At 38.2% G+C, this 20,165-nt stretch overlaps 1 protein-coding gene across 1 annotated transcript in view; it reads left to right on the top strand.

Annotated features, from left to right (window-relative positions):
* DNAJC15 (DnaJ heat shock protein family (Hsp40) member C15) overlaps nt 1-17,205 on the top strand; it is a 79,124-nt gene extending 61,919 nt beyond the window's left edge. The window contains exon 6 of the mRNA XM_049778862.1: nt 16,993-17,205. Within this exon, the coding sequence (XP_049634819.1) occupies nt 16,993-17,063 (71 nt within the window). The 3' untranslated portion in view covers nt 17,064-17,205. The remainder of the gene's footprint in view (nt 1-16,992) is intronic.
* The last annotated feature ends 2,960 nt before the right edge of the window (nt 17,206-20,165 follow it).

Genomic DNA, 20,165 nt, shown 5'->3' with positions numbered 1-20,165 from the left:
TAAAGTTTATGGTCATGTCTTACTGGATTGACCCTTCTGACATTTAAAAAATACTTTCGTTCCATTTTTCAGAAAACAATTCTACCTCTTTTATTTTCAATTTTCATTATGTACTATTAATAGCAGTTTCAGACTTACAGTGTTCCCATGCCATACTCACCACCAGAGGATCAGTGTCTTTCACCAGTCTCGGCCACTCCCCTGCCCTACTCCCTTAGCAAACAGCTCTGTAGGCTGACTTTCAGGATTTGTTTTCATTGACAATTTGTTACCTTTACTATATTCTCTTTTTATTCCTCATATGAGAGACATCATTCTATAGTTTCCCTTATCCACTAACATATTTGACTCAGCATGATACCCTCTAGTTCCATATGGTAGCAAATTGTGTGATTTCATTTTTTACAGCTGAGTAGAATTCCATTATATTACATACCACAATTTCTTCACACATATCTGTTATTGAGTTGCTTCCAAATCTTGGCTTTTGTGAATAGTTCTGTAATGAATATAAGAGTGCAAATAACTTATTGAAATATTTTTCTGAGGCGTTTGGATTAAATCTCAAGAAGTGGAATTGGTATGTCAAATGGAAACTCCTTCCTTAGTGTTTCTATGACCTCTCTACTGTTTTTCAGAGAGGCTGAACCAGACAACATTTCCACCAATAGTGTATAAAGGTTTCCTTTTCCCTACACCTGTACATGTGACATCACTGGTGTCAGGTGATATCTAATTGTTGTTTTGATTTACACTTTACAGATTATTGATGGAGAGGACTTGTTCATATATCTGTTGTCTTTCTATATATTTTCTTTGACGAATTACATAGTTAGCTCTTCCCATTTTTGGAGTGGTTTGTTGTTAAGTTTTGCAAATATTTCTAATAACATAAATATTAGCACTTTGCCATATGTGTGATGAGTGATTATTTTCTCCCTGTCTCTGAAGGTCTTTGTATTCTACTTCTCACTTCTTTTGCAGTGCAGAAGCATCTTAGTTTTCAACCAGTGTTACAGCCACAGCCAAATGCTAGGCAAGTGCCTTAACCTTTGCACTGCTTCTCTAACCCAGAGGCTTCTTTCTTACTTTGACATAGAACCATTTATTTATTTATTTTTTGTTTCTATTTGATTGGCCAATTTATTTAGTCATTTAATTATAATGTATTTTTGGTGTGTATCTCAGTTTATTTTGCTGTGGATCTGGGTGTCTGACTTCTTTCTAAAATTGGAAAGTTCTTAGCTATTATTTTTTCAAATAAGAAATGTATAGATTTGATCTCTTCCTGGAATTCTGTGGCACAACTTTTGCTCATTATGGTGCCGTTTCATATAGCTCTTACATTATTTTCATTGATTTTAATTTTCCCCTTTTGTCTTCATTTTTCCCCTTTATTTGTTGGAAGGTTTCCAGTATTTTGCGTTACAGTTTATTAATTTGACTTACCTTCATTCTGCTGTTGTATTTTTTTAGATTAATTGCTATATGCCTTAAATCTGTGATTTTCTTTTGGGCTTTTCTCAGACAATTTCTGTGTGTTCTTTGTCTTCCCCTTTGTGATGTTTGGTACTCCACAGGGAAAATGGAGGGGCTAGGCATGGTCAGGTGTTTGTGTTTGTGAGAGGACCTGGGCCATGACCAGTGCTTCAAGGTGAGCAGAGCCCAGCAGTTAGTCACTGTGTTGCTGAGGTCTTGCAGACCAAAACCGAGGCTGGGAATCTGTGTTAGGTGAGCTGGAGAGGAAATGTCGTCTTCAATCTCCATTGGTGAAGGAGTCCAACCCTAGGATGAGCTGCCAAGGGAACACAGCAATGAGTGGTGCCCTTTGGCTAACTGACTGTTCTTTGGGCATATGTTCTGACTGTAGATGTGACTTGCTGTAGTCCGATAAGGACTGATGGGCTAAATCTGTTTTGCTGGCTAGAGAAGACATTCTTGACAGTTATCTCAGCTCCTGGCTAGATCACCTATTTGCTAGCATTGAATTGGAACTCACCCTAGAGAGTTGCCTTCATTGTTCATTATTGTGGAGAGTGAGATCCAACCTGGCAATCACCAGTGATAGTATCACCAAGGTTATGTTAAGAGTGTGACTCTGGCAACTCTAACCCTATTGTCTCCCATTTCAGTGTTAGGGTCAAGAATAGAATATGTTCCAGTGTAGTTTGTAGAATTGGTAGTGTTGAAAATTTGTGGTGTTTTTTTGGTACTATTTTTTAATAGAATCACCATGAGATACACACTTAAAAAGTTGTTCAGGATTGAGCTTTAGTTATACAATGTCCAGCACCCATCCCTTCACATTTCTTAACACCAGTTTCCCTCCTACTCTTACCCCCTTCATCCTCTCCACCTATATTGCAGACATTTTTCCTCCTCCCTCCTCTCTCTCCCTCACCTTCCTCCCTCTCTGTTTTTCTCATCCTTTTAGGCACTGTAATTTGCAATATTGTTTCTGAAGGGTTATCATTCATAATCCATTACTCTTTAGAGTGTTGAGTATTTGGTACAGTCTCTCACACCAACTGTTTCCCAGGATACAGTTTCAAACCTTAGAGATCTCCTTTCAGTTTAAACTGTTGCCCCACAGTGGCTTTTCTTCTTGGTGAAGGTGCCTCTCTGTGTCTTTCAACTGCCTGGATATTATCATTTTTGTCCCTTGCTTAATATCCTTGTTCACCAAGGTTTCAGGTTAATTTCTGTATAGATTAGCCCAGGTTTTGTTGTAGATTTTATGTAATTTAGGATAATGTAAACACTGGTTCTCTGCATCTGGCCATCTTGACCTTACCGTGTGTGTGTGTGTGTGTGTGTGTGTGTGTGTGTGTGTGTGTGAGTGTGTGTGTGTGTGTGTTGTTTAATTATAGTGCTTACACCAGGCTCACTGGAGCAGATTACTGGGGAAGCCTCATGTTAATGTCAATTTTTTATCAGCCACCACATGAGTGTAACATTTTCCTTTAAGAAATGTGGGTGGTTTTTAAGACCTTATATCAGCAGATGGCAATACTTCTTATATCTTACAAATATGGAATCGAGATATTTATATATTTTAATGAGAATTTAGGAATCTAGAAAAATCATCATAAATTCTGCCCATGACCCAAGGATAAAAAATAACTTGTCTTCGTCCTTAAATTGGTGTGCTAATTAGAAAACTCAGAGTAGTAAATTATAGCAAATGTTGAGACAAGTACTAATTGCGAATTTGCTTACTTTTTCCTTTGGTTAAGAATTTACCCAGATGGTTTGTATTTATTTGTTTTCAAGCACTCCTAATGCAGTTGTTTGCCTATTTATTATGTTTCTTCAGTGTGTTTGTTTTTATGAAGTTGTTTTTTGATGCAAGAAAATAATAGAATAGGGGGTCAGAGCAATAGTACAGCAGATAAGGCACTTACTTTATATGCAACCAACTCAGATTCAGTCTTCTGCATCCTATATGGTCCTCTGAGCTCATTAGGAGTGATTCCTGAAATTCATACCCTGAGCATGGTCAGGTGTGGCCCCAAACAAAAAATTTTTAAAAGCAAATAACAATATTCTAACCCTAGTTTCTTCCTCTTTATCAAAAATGTACACTTAGTGTTCTATCTACTTGGAGTTTTGTTGAAAAAACTATATAGAGATAGCTAAAGTGTGATTGTTCTTCAAGTTTTTATATAATGAATACATAGTCATATGCTCTAAGAAAAATGACAAAGAATGGCTTTATTTTTCCCAAGGAGGAGATTGTTGATTGGGATTGGTGACCTAAAGTCGAAAGGGTTTTAAAAACAATCACATATTTAATATGGCAGGAATCCAATAGGCAGTAAATCCTGTAAACAAAATAAAAAGCATTTTGTTGTAGTGGTTATTAAGAATGCCCATTCAGGAGCCAACCTATTGGGAATTATGGAATATTTCACTTGATATTAAGTCTGTCATGTTGACTAAGTTACTAAAAAAATTTTGTGATTCAGTTCCTTTATATAATGAAAAGAATTGGAGGTAAGGTTAAGATGGGACCCTGAGGGGCCGGAGAGATAGCATGGAGATAGGGCATTTGCCTCGCATGCAGGAGGATGGTGGTTCGAATCCCGGCGTCCCATATGGTCCCTGAGCCTGCCAGGAGCGATTTCTGAGCACAGAGCCAGGAGTAACCCCTGAGTGCTGCTGGGTATGACCAAAAAAAAAAAAAAAAAAAAAAAACGATGGGACCCTGAGAAGGGTCCCCAGTAAATTGTACCAGTTTCAAAATGCAACAGACACAGAAGTGATCAAAAGATTCTGCATATGGCCCTACAGAAAAGTATACAGGAGAGATTGGCAGATAGTTCTTGCAGGGCTTTTTCATGATAAGTATAACTTGCATGTCAGTATTGAGATAGGTCTTAAGAGGACAGAGCAGTACAAGGAAAAGACTGAAAATTCACCTACAGCTTTAGATATCTCTACCCACAAAAGGCATGAGCAGGAGGCAGGTCTGAAGCTGGCATTTGTATATGCAACCTCAGATGGGGTGGCAGCCAACCAGTTCTGTAGATTTAGGTGACAGGAAGATAGCCTCTACTGTCACCAGGTGAAGTCAAGATCATGCCCTCCCCAAAACACTTCTGCACTCTGACTGGCATTTACTTAGTTTCAGAGAGGAATTGGAACTGAGAAATAAGAAGGGCTGGTTCTGGAGTGCCAGCTGCCCAAATGGAAGGACTGAAGCAATAGGGAGAGGGAGAGACATCAGGAGCTATAAAAGCAGAGAGGCAGCACTGATTTGTACTACAAAGTCTCAGCAGTGGTTGGAGGCAACACAAACAGCACCATAGGCTCTGTGGGGAATTGATGAATGTGAACCTGAAGTTATTACCAAAGCCTGCATAAAAGCAGGCTTACCTAGCCCTCACAGCACAATAGACACAAGATAGAAGTGGAGCATACGATGGGAGAAAGACATAGACTGAAATGGTCTCCAAGCACCCAGGAGCTATATACACTCAGATAAAGGCTTTAAAATGACTGTGGTGAGTTTGTTCAAAGGAATGATTCCTGAGCGCTGCCGAGTGTGACCAAAAACCAAAATAAAACAAAACCTTTTTTTTTTTTTAAAGAGACAACAAAAAGAAGATAGAAGGCTTCTTCTCTTTTCCTGATTTTAACTTATACTATAAAGCTGTATTGAAAACTGATACTGGAGAAAAGGCAGATTAACAGAATAGAGTCTGAATTGAATTGAGAGCCCAGAGACAAATACTCAGATATATGAATACTTAATCTTTGACAAATAAGCCAGGTTCATTAGGTGAAGCAGGAGAAATAGCCTCTTCAGCAAGTGTCTCTATGTGGTTGGAACTAGAGGATGTCATGATGAGTCAAGTCACTCAGGAGAGGGACGGGCCAATGAGATAATACAGCTTGCAGGCAGCTTGCTTGGCATATAGCTGACCTGGGTTTGATCCCTAGCACTCCATGTGGTCCCAGAACCTGCCAGAAATGATCCCTGAGTTCAGAGCCAGAAATAACCCCTGATCACTGCCAAGTGTGACCCACCTCCACTCCTTACCTACCCAAAAAGGAAAGAGCAACAGATACAGAATGATCTTTGTCAAATGTATGGTGTAAAGAAGCATCACATGGGAAATAAAAAAACATCAAAAGTAACAGAATATTGCTTTAGGACTAGTCTACAGAACCGAGCCTAACATAGTGGGGGGACAGTGTATTGTGGGAGAAACCCAAGACAATGATGGAGAGAAATGGACACTGTTGTGGGAATGTTATATGTGTGAAACCTTATCACTGACAATATTATAAATCATGCTTGCTAAAAGTTTTAAAAAGCAGAAAGAAATAAAAAAATTAAAAAGCAGAAAGAAAGAAAAAATTTTAGTAATTTTTACCCCTTCCCCATCCTACAAAGTTAAGCACAGTATCACCTAATTTTTAATACAATAGATTAGCTCTTCCTGGTCTTGAACTTTATGCAGAATTGTTTTGTATAGCTTTCCATATTTACCTCTGTATGTGATATATACCGTATTTTCTGGCCTATAAAACGACCCCCTAATTTTGCAGTTAAAACATAGGTTTAGGCCTATATTCCATGTATTAGACAGAATGTTCCTGTGCTGCAACTGTATGTACCACAGTGAGCCGATCACAACAAGCAAAGTTTCAGAGGTTCTACTGTAATAGACTTCCTCTCTGACTCTGGCCAATCTGAGCAGGCTTTTTACAGTGTAGATTCGCGTCCAGAACCTTGCAGTGATTGGTCCCTTATCATAGGCACCTTTTCTGGCAATTCCCTGTGGCGTCAGTTAATCTCCCCTACTACATGAACCAAACAACACCCCATCCTCGGACCCTAGCACTGAACCACCAACACGGTTAGCTGGGTTTTGCCAGAAGTGGTCCCCAGATCTCCTGAGTACTGTTTGGGAGTCCCCAAGAAAGAGATTTGGAAACTCTGCGGCCTGATTTTTTCGTTTAGTGGCATTTTGAAACATTTTTCGGGATATACTCGGCGTATAAGACAACCCCCGTTTTCGGTTGACTCTTTTTTTTTTGTTTCAAAAGTCGTCTTATACGCCTGAAAATACAGTACATATGGCAGTGAATGCAGTCGTGGTGAATTATTTGTACTACTGTGCAGTATTTCCTGATATGAATGGTTTTAACGGTTTTTTATAATTTTTTATTTTGTTAGGTTCTTTTTTCTTAAAACTTGAAAACATATATTTGGGTATTTAAAAAAGGAGTCTTTTATACTGCAAATGTCTTCACTTTGTGGTTAGTTTCTATATATTCTTAATGTCATAAGCAAAGATTATTAATTTATAACTAAAGTTTAGTTTTATTATAATTTATTCTTTTTTGGGTTTTGTTTTTTTTGTTTTTTGTTTTTTGGGGGCCACACCCGGTGGTGCTCAGGGTTTATTCCTGGCTATCTGCTCAGAAATAGCTCCTGGCAGGCATGGGGGACCATATGGGACACCAGGATTCGAACCAACCACCTTTGGTCCTGGATCTGCTGCTTGCAAGGCAAACGCCGCTGTGCTATCTCTCTCGGGCCCATAATTTATTCTTTATAACTATTGCTTTCTTGATATTTTGCATAGGGGATTTTTGCCTTTCATAAGGTCATGTTGATAATTTCTGGAACCTCTATTATGTAATTGTATCTTGAGTAAACAGGAATTGATTTATATATGTTATATTATATGGAATTTCATTTATTTAAATATCCATATATTCTGGCTTTTTTATTGAAAGAGCCTATGTAAAGGGTCACTTTGCTATAACTCATGTAACCAAGTATTTAAAGAAATAAATACTAATATAAAACTACCTTATGCATGTTATTTAGACTGATTTAATGAGCTATTATTTTGTTTTTGTGCCTGTTCTCTTAGTTTTATTTGGGTGGGCCTCATTAAACAATTGTACTGTTTTTTGTTTGTTTTGTTTTGTTTTCAGTTTGATTTTCTTTGCGAAAGTTTCACAATAAAACTATCCTGGCTAGGCATTTTATTTATGAGAAGGTTTTTAATTACAGGTTTAGTTTTTCAAACAGATAGCATTGTTTTGATTTGCTCTTTATTCTTGTATTAATTTCAGTATATTGAATATTTCCTAGAAATTATTTCATCTAAATTTTAAATATTTTGCTATGGAGTTGATTTTTTCAGAGAACTTGAATGTTAATTTGTATTGTTTTATGCATGAGTTATTTGATAAGTACTTAGATTAATTTGCAAACATTGGGATCACTTCAATATGATCTAGAGTAATTCTATTATAGACAAGATACACTATATCAGAGCTTTTTAAAAGGTTATGGAGAATTTGTCATCTCTTAGTCATGGTGGACTGGTGACTTTTCTGAAATAAGCAAAAATGAAATTACTGTAAAATAAAACTAAAGATTTCTAAAGATTTTGAAGATCCAAGCCCCAAGTAATTTTTTTGGTTAAAATTTACAAATACACATTACTATTCTATGAGATGACATTTATCTATCTGTCTCTCTGTCTGTCTCTGTCTCTCTGTCTATCTATCTAATGGCTTGAGCCTCATCCATGATACTCAGGGCTTATTCTTGGCTCTGTGTTCAGAGATTACTTGTATGAACTTGAGGGACCATATGGACTATGATTGAAGCTGGGTTAGCCACATGCAAAGCAAGTACCCTACCTGCTGTACTGTCATTCTGGTCGAAGATGACTTATATTTTCTACAATGATGTCCCTTGCTAACAGCAGTTAATAAAGAGATTAGCAAGAAAAAGGCACTTCCCTCATATCTGCATTCTGTGTCATGAGCTGTCCCTCTCTTGAAGCCTACTCTCTTGAAGATAATATAGGAGTTGTAGTTTTAGGTTTAGAAACTTTTCAGTTTTAGGATATTATAAGAGTGAAATGGAAGCCAATACAAAAATTTTAACACATCCATAAATTAAAAGTTCATTATCTCGGCCCAGAGAGATAGCACAGCAGCGTTTGCCTTGCAAGCAGCCGATCCAGGACCAAAGGTGGTTGGTTTGAATCCCGGTGGTGTCCCACATGGTCCCCTGTGTCTGCCAAGAGCTATTTCTGAGCAACCAGCCAGGAGTAACCCCTGAGCACCGCCGGGTGTGGCCCAAAAAAAAAAAAAAAAAGTTCATTATCTCAAATAGGCTGATTAATAACTCAGCACTGTTCTAAATAAAATGCTGTTACTTTATTTGGGGGCCGGAGAGATAGCATGGAAGTAAGGTGTTTGCGTTTCATACAGAAGGACGGTGGTTTGAATCCCTGTGTCTTCCAGGGGCAATTTCTGAGCATAGAGCCAGGAGTAACCCCTGAGCACTGTCAGTTGTGACCCCCCCCCAAAAAAATGTCAATTTATTTGTTTTTTATGGGCCACAACCAGTAGTGTTCAGGCACCACTCCTGGCTCTGCACTCAGGATCACCCCTGAGGAACCCTGGGGACCATATAGGGTGCCAGGAATGTGGCTTTGTGCAAGACAAACTTCCTACCTGCTGTACTATTGCTTTGGCCCATTATTTATATCTTTAACATTGTCATTAATAAATAAAATATAAGACTTTTGAACTTCTGTTTTTTTTTATTTTTTTTTTAAGTAAACTTCTCAAACCTCTAGAGAGAACTTATTTTTTTTGCAATGTATTGTATATAATAATATATTGTATATACATTGTATTCCATTATTGAATAACAATATTTATTTTTCTTAACACCACCCATCACCAGTGCAACATTCCCATCACCAATGTCCCAAGTCTCCCTCCTCCCCACCCGACCCCCGCCTGTACTCTAAACAGGTTCTCAATTTCCCTCATACATTCTCATTATTAGGACAGTTCAAAATGTAGTTATTTATCCAACTAAACTCATCACTCTTTGTGATGAGCTTCCTGAGGTGAGCTGGAACTTCCAGCTCTTTTCTCTTTTGTGTCTGAAAGTTATTATTGCAAGAATGTCTTTCATTTTTCTTAAAACCCATAAATGTGTGAGACCATTCTGCATTTTTCTCTCTCTCTCTGACTTATTTCACTCAGCATAATAGATTCCGTGTACATCCATGTATAGGAAAATTTCATGACTTCATCTCTCCTGACAGCTGCATAATATTCCATTGTGTATATGTACCACAGTTTCTTTAGCCATTCGTCTGTTGAAGGGCATCTTGGTTGTTTCCAGAGTCTTGCTATGGTAAATAGAGCTGCAATGAATATAGGTGTAAGGAAGGGGTTTTTGTATTGTATTTTTGTGTTCCTAGGGTATATTCCTAGGAGTGGTATAGCTGGATCATATGGGAGCTCGATTTCCAGTTTTTGGAGGAATCTCCATATCGCTTTCCATAAAGGTTGAACTAGACGGCATTCCCACCAGCAGTGGATAAGAGTTCCTTTCTCCCCACATCCCCGCCAACACTGTTTATTCTCATTCTTTGTGATGTGTGCCATTCTCTGTGGTGTGAGGTGGTATCTCATCGTTGTTTTGATTTGCATCTCCCTGATGATTAGTGATGTGGAGCACTTTTTCATGTGTCTTTTGGCCATCTGTATTTCTTCTTTGTCAAAGTGTCTGTTCATTTCTTCTCCCCATTTTTTGATGGGATTAGATGTTTTTTTCTTGTAAAGTTCTGTCAGTGCCTTGTATATTTTGGAGATTAGCCCCTTATCTGATGGGTATTGGGTGAATAGTTTCTCCCATTCAGTGGGTGGCTCTTGTATCTTGGGCACTATTTCCTTTGAGGTGCAGAAGCTTCTCAGCTTAATATATTCCCATCTGTTAATTTCTGCTTTCACTTGCTTGGAGAGTGCAGTTTCTTCCTTGAAGATGCCTTTAGCCTCAATGTCCTGGAGTGTTTTACCTACGTATTGTTCTATATATCTTATGGTTTTGGGGCTGATATCGAGGTCTTTAATCCATTTGGATTTTACCTTCGTACATGATGTTAGCTGGGGGTCTAAGTTCAATTTTTTGCAAGTGGCTACCCAGTTGTGCCAACACCACTTGTTGAAGAGGCTTTCTTTGTTCCATTTAGGATTTTTTGCTCCTTTATCAAAAATTAGGTGATTGTATGTCTGGGGAACATTCTCTGAGTATTCAAGCTTATTCCACTGATCTGAGGGCCTGTCCTTATTCCAATACCATGCTGTTTTGATAACTATTGCTTTGTAGTAAAGTTTAAAGTTGGGGAAAGTAATTCCTCCCATATTCTTTTTCCCAATGATTGCTTTAGCTATTCGAGGGTGTTTATTGTTCCAAATAAATTTCAAAAGTGCCTGGTCCACTTCTTTGAAGAATGTCATGGGTATCTTTAGGGGGATCGCATTAAATCTGTACAGTGCTTTGGGGAGTATTGCCATTTTAATGATGTTAATCCTGCCAATCCATGAGCAGGGTATGTGCTTCCATTTCCGCGTGTCCTCTCTTATTTCTTGGAGCAGAGTTTTATAGTTTTCCTTGTATAGGTCCTTCACATTTTTAGTCAAGTTGATTCCAAGATATTTGAGTTTGTGTGACACTATAGTGAATGGAGTTGTTTTCTTAATGTCCATTTCTTCCTTATTAGTATTGGTGTATAGAAAGGCCATTGATTTTTGTGTGTTAATTTTGTAGCCTGCCACCTTGCTATATGAGTCTATTGTTTCTAGAAGCTTTTTGGTAGAGTCTTTGGGGTTTTCTAAGTAGAGTATCATGTCATCTGCAAACAGTGAGAGCTTGACTTCTTCCTTTCCTATCTGGATTCCCTTGATATCCTTTTCTTGCCTAATCGCTATAGCGAGTACTTCCAGTGCTATGTTGAATAGGAGTGGTGAGAGAGGACAGCCTTGTCTTGTGCCAGAATTTAGAGGAAAGGCTTTCAGTTTTTCTCCATTGAGGACAATATTTGCCTCTGGCTTGTGGTAGATGGCCTTAACTATATTGAGAAAGGTTCCTTCCATTCCCATCTTGCTGAGAGTTTTGATCAAGAATGGGTGTTAGACCTTGTCAAATGCTTTTTCTGCGTCGATTGATATGATCATGTGATTTTTATTTTTCTTGCTGTTGATGTTGTGTATTATGTTGATAGATTTACGGATGTTAAACCAGCCTTGCATTCCTGGAATGAAACCTACTTGATCGTAGTGGATGATCTTCTTAATGAGGCATTGAATCCTATTTGCCAGGATTTTGTTGAAGATCTTTGCATCTGCATTCATCAGCGATATTGGTCTGTAATTTTCTTTTTTCGTAGCATCTCTGTCTGGTTTAGGTATCAAGGTAATGTTGGCTTCATAAAAGCTATTTGGAAGTTTTCCTGTTTTTTCAATTTCATGAAAGAGTCTTGCCAGGATTGGTAGTAGTTCCTCTTGAAAGGTTTGAAAGAATTCATTAGTAAATCCATCTGGGCCTGGGCTTTTGTTTTTGGGCAGACATTTGATTACTTTCTTAATTTCCTCAATAGTAATGGGTGTGTTTAGATATGCTACATCCTCTTCATTCAATCGTGGAAGATTATAAGATTCCAAAAATTTATCCATTTCTTCCAGGTTTTCATTTTTAGTGGCATAGAGTTTCTCAAAGTAGTTTCTGATTACCCTTTGAATCTCTACCATATCAGTAGTGATCTCTCCTTTTTCATTCCTAATACGAGTTATCAAGTTTCTCTCTCTTTCTTTCTTTGTTAGTTTTGCCAGTGGTCTATCAATCTTGTTTATTTTTTCAAAGAACCAACTTCTGCTTTCGTTGATCTTTTGGATGGTTTTTCTGGTTTCCACTTCATTGATTTCTGCTCTCAGCTTTGTTATTTCCTTCTGCCTCCCTATTTTTGGATCCTTTTGTTGAGCACTTTCTAATTCTATGAGCTGCATCATTAAGCTATTCAGGTATGCCCCTTCTTCTTTCCTGATGTGTGCTTGCAAAGCTATAAATTTTCCTCTCAGTACTGCTTTTGCTGTGTCCCATAGGTTCTGATAATTTGTGTCTCCATTGTCATTTGTTTTCAGGAAGGTTTTGATTTCCTCTTTGATTTCATCTCGGACCCACTGATTATTCAGTATGAGGCTATTTAACTTCCAGGTGTTAAAATTTTTCTTCTGTGTCCCTTTGTAGTTTATATATAATTTCAGGGCTTTGTGGTCAGCAAAGGCAGCCTGCAAAATTTTTATCCTCTTGATATTATGGAGGTATGTTTTGTGTGCTAACATGTAGTCTATCCTAGAGAATGTCCCATGTACATTAGAGAAAAATGTGTATCCAGGCTTCTGGGGGTGGAGTGTCCTGTATATATCTACTAGGCCTCTTTCTTCCATTTCTCTCCTCAGGTCTAGTATATTCTTGTTGGGTTTCAGTCTGGTTGACCTGTCTAGTGTTGACAATGCCGTATTGAGGTCTCCCACAATTATTATGTTGTTATTGATATTATTTTTCAGATTTGTCAACAGTTGTATTAAATATTTTGCTGGCCCCTCATTTGGTGCATATATGTTTAGGAGGGTGATTTCTTCCTGCTGTACATATCCCTTGATTAATACAAAATGTCCATCTTTGTCCCTTACAACTTTCCTAAGTATAAAGTTTGCATCATCTGATATTAATATGGCCACTCCTGCTTTTTTTTGGGTGTTGTTTGCTTGGATGATTTTCCTCTAGCCTTTTATTTTGAGTCTATGTTTGTTCTGACTATTCAGGTGCGTTTCTTGTAGGCAGCAGAAGGTTGGATTGAGTTTTTTGATCCATTTAGCCACTCTGTGTCTCTTAACTGGTGCATTTAGTCCATTGACATTGAGAGAAAGAATTGTCCTGGGAGTTAATGCCATCTTTATATTAAAGTTTGGTGTGTCTGTTGGTAAGCCTTGTCTTAAAGTATGCCGTTCAGTTTTTCTTTTAAGAATGGTTTTGAGTCTGTGAAGTTTTTGAGCTGTTGTTTGTCTGTGAAACTATGTATTGTTCCTTCAAACCTGAAAGTGAGTTTTGCTGGGTGCAGTATTCTAGGCGAAGCATTTATTTCATTGAGTTTTGTCACTATGTCCCACCACTGCCTTGTGGCCTTGAGTGTTTCTGGTGACAGGTCTGCAGTAAATCTCAAGGATGTTCCCTTGAATGTAATTTCTCTTTTCGATCTTGCTGCTTTCAGAATTCTGTCTCTATCTATGGGATTCGTCATTGTGACTAGGATGTGTCTTGGGGTGTTTTTTCTGGGGTCTCTTTTAGTTGGCACTCTTCGGGCATGCAGGATTTGATCACATGTATTCATTATCTCTGGTAGTTTCTCTTTAATGATGTTCTTGACTGTTGATTCTTCCTGGAGATTTTCTTCCTGAGTCTCTGGGACTCCAATGATTCTTACGTTGTTTCTGTTGAGCTTATCATAGACTTCTATTTTCATCTGTTCCCATTCTTTGAGTAATTTTTCCATTGTTTGATCATTTGCTTTGAGGCTTTTTTCCAATTTCTTCTGCTGTATGTAATTGTTATGTATCTCATCTTCCAGTGTACTGATTCTATCCTCAGCTGCTGTTAACCTGTGGGAAATCTCAAACATGTTTTTCTTCAATTCATCTACTGAGTTTCTCAGACCTGTTATTTGATCTGAAATTTCTGTTTGGAGTTTTCTCATTTCTATCTTCATATTCCCTGATTCTTTTTAGTTTTCTCTTCTATACTTTGTTTGAGTTCTTTGAACATGTTCCATATTGCAACTCTAAACTCCTTATCTGAGAGACTGACTAGGTGGTTGGTCATGTTCAAGTCATCAGAGTTGCCATCTTCATTCTCTATGTTTGGCACTGGCCCGTGTTGTTTCCCCATTGTCACACTAGTACTGCGTGTTTTTCTACGTGTTGTGATTGTATTCATCGGCTAAATGCTGTGCACCGTCGCGAAGGGGAGCGGAGCAACCGTGCTCCTCTGGCTTCTCCCTTTCTGGGCGTGTCGACTCACCTCCACGGAAGGCTCACAGGAAGGCAGGCTGGCAGATGGGCCGCACCCAGGATGAAATCAGGCCAAAAATGCAGGACAGCAGAGTAGAGAGGCAGAAGTGTGCTGGTATCTGAGATCCAGCGAAGTTCAGTGGCTCCTCCCTTTCTGGGCGTGTCCACTCTCCTCCACGGAAGGCTCACAGGAAGGCAGACTCCCCGGAAAGCTCACAGGAAGGCAGGCTGGCTGATGAGCCGCACCAAGGGTGAAATCAGGCCGAAAATGCAGGACAGCAGAGTAGAGAGGCAGAAGGGTGCTGGCATCTGAGATCCAGCGAAGTTCAGTGGCTCCTCCCTTTCTGGGCGTGTCGACTCACCTCCACGGAAGGCTCACGGGAAGGCAGACTTCCCGGAAAGTTCACAGGAAGGCAGGCTGGCTGATGAGCCGCACCAAGGGTGAAATCAGGCCGAAAATGCAGGACAGCAGAGTAGAGAGGCAGAAGGGTGCTGGCATCTGAGATCCAGCGAAGTTCAGTGGCTCCTCCCTTTCTGGGCGTGTCGACTCACCTCCACGGAAGGCTCACGGGAAGGCAGACTCCCCGGAAAGCTCACCGAACTTCTGGTTTTTAACATTTTTCTTGAACTACTAATTGAGCATATTATGGCTAATGAAATAGAAAACATCAATTAAAGGTTGTGTTTGACTTATGTCAATATTGTAAGATTAATATATTTCTATTTATATATTCAAGAATATGATATTTTTCCTAAATGTTTATAAGCTACTAAGATCTGATAAATATATGTCAAGGTCGCAAAGCCAAGTAAAACTTCCTCCATCATTGCCCTTTTCTGCTTTATACAATATCATGCTTGTTGATTTATTCCCTGCTTTCTCTTTCTTTATAATGTTAGATGGTATTGATACCAGTAAAATGCCTAAATAAAGTAGGACAGTTCACACTAATGCTATCGAGATTTGTTGTTGTTGTTGTTGTAAGCTTCCAAGGTCTTGGTATTTTCAGCAGCTATAAATGTTTGGTAACTCAAGTGGAGAACACAAATCAAAAACAGAAATCGGTAAACTGTAATATGATGGTTAGTTTGAACACTAAGCAATGAAAGCATTTAGGACTGAAAGTTAGAAGGTATGTGAGCTTAAAGAGTTTTAATGTGATGATAAAAGAGTCATACTTTTATATGTCAATTGATAGTGATTGATTTATAAAGATTCTGAATTGAGAATTCACTAACATTTTCTTCTTGGTGGTCGCATAGAAGGAATTTGTTAAAAAGAACTCTTAGGAAAATATGACAAATTTTATTTTAGAACATAGTGAATTTAGACTGCTCTCTATAAGTGTTCTTAAGAGGATCATTTCAGAGTCAAGGAACATCTTTCACATCTTCATTATCATTTATTTGTTGATTCATCAACATTAGTAAATATGGCTTTAAGGCAAGTACATAGCTGTGCTTTCTAGAATGATGAGTTTTTATTTATTTGCCAAAATATAGAGCTGGAAAGGCTGACAGATTCCTTCTATTGCTTTACTCCTTTAGAGAGATATCCATTGGAACTGGATAGTACGTAGGCAGGACCTTGCACTTGGCCAACCCAAGTTCAATCCCTGGCATTTTATATGGTCCCATGAGCTTATCAGGAGTGATTTTTTTAACGCAGAGCCAGTAATAAACTCTGAGCACTGCCAGGTGTGACCCACCCCCACAAATGTAAAGAAAGATATCACATTTCAAAAATAAATATTTTTCTTTTAAAATAAGTTTAGAAGAAATTTATTAAGTAAGATTAAATAAGTAAATGGGAGCAGTGGCACTATGGTAAGGTCTGCCTTGCAAGTGCTAGCCTAGGATGGACTGCGGTTTGATCCCCTGGCATCTTATATGGTCCCCCAAGCCAGGAGCGATTTCTGAGCGGATAGCCAGGAATAACCCCTGAGTGTTACCAGGTGTGCCTCCCACAAGAAAATGATTAAGTAAAATAAAAGTTTATTTAAATAAAATTAATTTAAAATTTAATTTAACCTGAATTCAATTTCAGAAAATTCTTTAGTTAAATATTTCAATATCAGTGTCTTGCAAATGAAATGTTTGGGTATTTTTCAAATTATCTTTCATCATAGCTTACTTTTATTTTCTTTTTTAGTGGTTCTCTTTGATTGTTGGGTATCTGTAGTGCTTCACTAAGCAATTTTAGTGGAACAATTTTCTTTTTTGTTTTGTTTTGTTTTGGTTTTGGTTTTTGGGCCACACCCAGCTATGCTCAGGGGTTACTCCTGGCTGTCTGCTCAGAAATAGTTCCTGGCAGGCACGGGGGACCATATGGGACACAGGGATTCGAACCAACCACCTTTGGTCCTGGATTGGCTGCTTGCAAGGCAAACGCCGCTGTGCTATCTCTCCGGGCCCAGTGGAACAATTTTTAATTTCAGCCGTTTTGATACTTAGTCAGCTTATAAAATAATTCTTCAGAGGATGGATATGTGAGGAAATGCCAGAGAATTATAATTGGATGTTTTCTATATTTGTCAATAGTGAAGTGCATTTTAATCCAGTTATTTTTCTTTGTCTTCTCAGGTGGATCTCCTTACTTAGCAACCAAAATAAATGAAGCAAAAGACTTATTAGAATCAACTACCAAACACTGATCCATGCTCATGGACTGTTAAAATGGGTAAATTGAAGAAGTCCTGCAAATGGAACTATACCACACCTTCATAATTTTCATGGACTGGCCATTTCTTCTGTTTCATGATTAAACTATATGATAATAAATGATCAATAACTGTCTTTGGATTATTTTAAAGTAGGGTCTCAAACTCAATTTACCTGGGGGCCGCAGGAGGCAAAGTCGGGGTGATCCTTGAGTGCAAAGTCAGTAGTAAGCCTTGAACATTGGGGGGTGTGACCCAAACAACTAAAACAAAACAAAACAAAAAAAGATTCCTCTAGGGCAGGGCCACAAAATGTTGTACGGAGGGCTGCAAACGGCCCTCGGGCCTCGAGTTTGAGACCCCTTTAAAGGAACTCTTAAAATTACTGATCTTTTGCCTTTTTTTTTTTTAACCTTTCTCTAACAGACATACATTCCAAAGTTTTTGTTTTTCTGTAGTCTTGAATACCCTTCTTCTTACAGAGATGTGCCAAAATATGGCTATCAGCAATATGATTGGAAGTTGTGAGTAATGAGTGGACTTTTTCTCTCTACTCATATTTATGCCCATGAAGGAATTTCACAATCTGCCTCTGCAGAGTACTTTAAATGTCTTGAAATGAAATTCACTGCTACCTCCTGGGAAAATATGAGAACCTTAAGAGGAAAGGCTGGAAAGAGTTAGGAGAACTCTGAGGTGTTTTTATTTTATCAGACATATATTTTATTATATATTCAATTCTTCTGATATATGTCTAACTCAGTTGTTTATTCTACAGCTATTATTGATCACTTCTAATATATATGGTGATATAGTCGCATGTGTGGGACCTTGTTCATGCATCTGTCTGAAAGGAATCTTTATTGTTTTTGTTTTGTTTTGTTTTGGGGGCACATCCTGCCATACCCAGCTTTACTATTGGCTCTGTGCTCAGAAATTACTCTTGGCAGGCTCAGGGGACCAAAGGGAGTGCTGGAGATTAAACCAGATCAGCTGCATGCAAGTCAAATGCCCTACCTGCTGTGCTATTGCTCCAGTCTCAAAAGAAATCTTTAGAAGACGGCATGAACACTATAGGAGACTTAGAAACAATAGATGTGCTAAATAAGTTTAAAAGAAGAAAAAAAAAAATTCTTTTTTTTTTTTTGGTTTTGGAGCCACACCCGGCGTTGCTCAGGGGTTACTCCTGGCTGTCTGCTCAGAAATAGCTCCTGGCAGGCATGGGGGACCACATGGGACACCAGGATTCGAACCAACCACCTTTGGTCCTGGATCGGCTGCTTGCAAGGCAAACGCCACTGTGCTTTCTCTCTGGGCCCAAGAAAAAATATTTTAAGCAGAGTTTCAGGGTGCACTTCATTAAATCCATGATCTAAAGCTGGGTTTTAAGTAAGGGGTTTGATATTGTTTTTCCTGAAATGAGTTAGAATTAGAAGAAATAGAATGTATTAATTAGTGTATTATAGTGCAGTTTCTCAAAAGCAAGGTTCAACTCCAGCTCTTGAGTGGCCAGCCCTATGATTTACATGCATTGAGTTATTAAAACAGCTCCCAATCATTATCTTCAAAGGTGAGAAAATAATTTCAGGTACTAAGTACCAGTGTTATTTTCCAATATCCCTTTACAAGTCTTGCTTTCACAATTGGTAGGCTGAACTACTGTATTTTATCTATCTAAAAACTTAATATTCTAGCTGTATCTTTCCAATTGTGACATTCAGAAATTTTTAGTGTTTGCAATATTGACATAAAAAGGTGAAAATTTCCTTTCTGTGAAAGCTCTCCTGTTTGTTTTGGATGGCTAGCAACATCTCTTCTCATACTATAATCAGCATTTCTTCAGTTCTGCCAGCCAAAAATGCCTGTCTAGTCATTGTCAAATGTCCTTAGGGAAGAAGACACAATACCTTCTGGGTCAGAGAATCACTGCTGTGTATGTTTAGTATTTCTTTTTCCCTTTTGCTACATAAAGTAATGGCTTGACATAAATTGATTAAACCTTAGAGCCAGTAAAATAGTTTTTGTTCTAACATACCCTTGTATGCCCTAATAATTCCTTTTCTTTCTCCCTCCCACTTCCTTCCAACCTTCCTTCCTCTTCCATCATTCTTTTTCTTTCCTTCTTTCTCTTTTTCTCTTCTTTTCTTTTTTAATATAAACTAATCTTTCTTTTTTTTGTTTGTTTGTTTCTTTTTTTTTTCTTTCTCTCTTTTCAGTTTTTAATTTTTTCCGGTGTATTGTTATTCTGATACCTTGGATACCCTCTTAATCCCCACATCACCACATGCTCTTCCCTTGGGAGTAGTTCAAGGCCAAGCTAGAATGTATTTCTCCTTTTCTGGTGATTCCAGCAAAGGTGACATTATGAGTCATCAGCTTTCTGAAAGTCAGGATCCTATCTGTCTTGTTCACTGCTATATTAACACCCAATAAATATTCATTGAATGAGTGAATTCCCATGGCAGTTTATCACTCCTGGTATTTAGAACTTGGTATTTTGAACAGCATCCCACAATGCTCTTAAAGGATAAGAACCTCTAGATCAAAAACTTTGCATCGTTTTTTTTTTTTTTTTCACTATGGATAGTTCCACTTAATGACATTGTAAAGTTGTAAGCACTAAGAAATACTTTCTGAAAATATGCTTCAAATATGTTGTTTCTTGTTTGGAAGTTACACAAAGCAATATCAGGGCAACCTCAGGAGATGTCTTTTAATTGACATCAGGTTATCTAATCTGTAGAGAAGCTGAGTTTTCAGCATTTGCTTAGAATTATGTGCCTTGTTTTTAAATGCTGTTCTACATGATCTTGGGATCTTGGGATCTGGAAGTCTGCATTGTCTAATATGTAAAGTAGAAAAATAGTAATTTTAAAAAATAAAAGTGACATAGGGAATACAGAAGCAAATAGTGTTTATTCACGTAGCAAACACTAAAATTTAAAAGTTTCTCAGACAATGTTTCCCAGACATACAATCACCTAATCTTTGACAAAGGAGCAAGAAATCCTAAGTGGAGCAGGGAAAACCTCTTCAACAAGTGGTCCTGGCAGAACTGGTTAACCACTTGCAAAAAAGCGAACATAGACCCCCAGT

The sequence above is a fragment of the Suncus etruscus genome, chromosome 8 (assembly GCF_024139225.1).
Source record: "Suncus etruscus isolate mSunEtr1 chromosome 8, mSunEtr1.pri.cur, whole genome shotgun sequence".
In the NCBI taxonomy this organism is placed as follows: domain Eukaryota; kingdom Metazoa; phylum Chordata; class Mammalia; order Eulipotyphla; family Soricidae; genus Suncus; species Suncus etruscus.
This window is presented reverse-complemented; position numbering and strand designations above follow the sequence as displayed.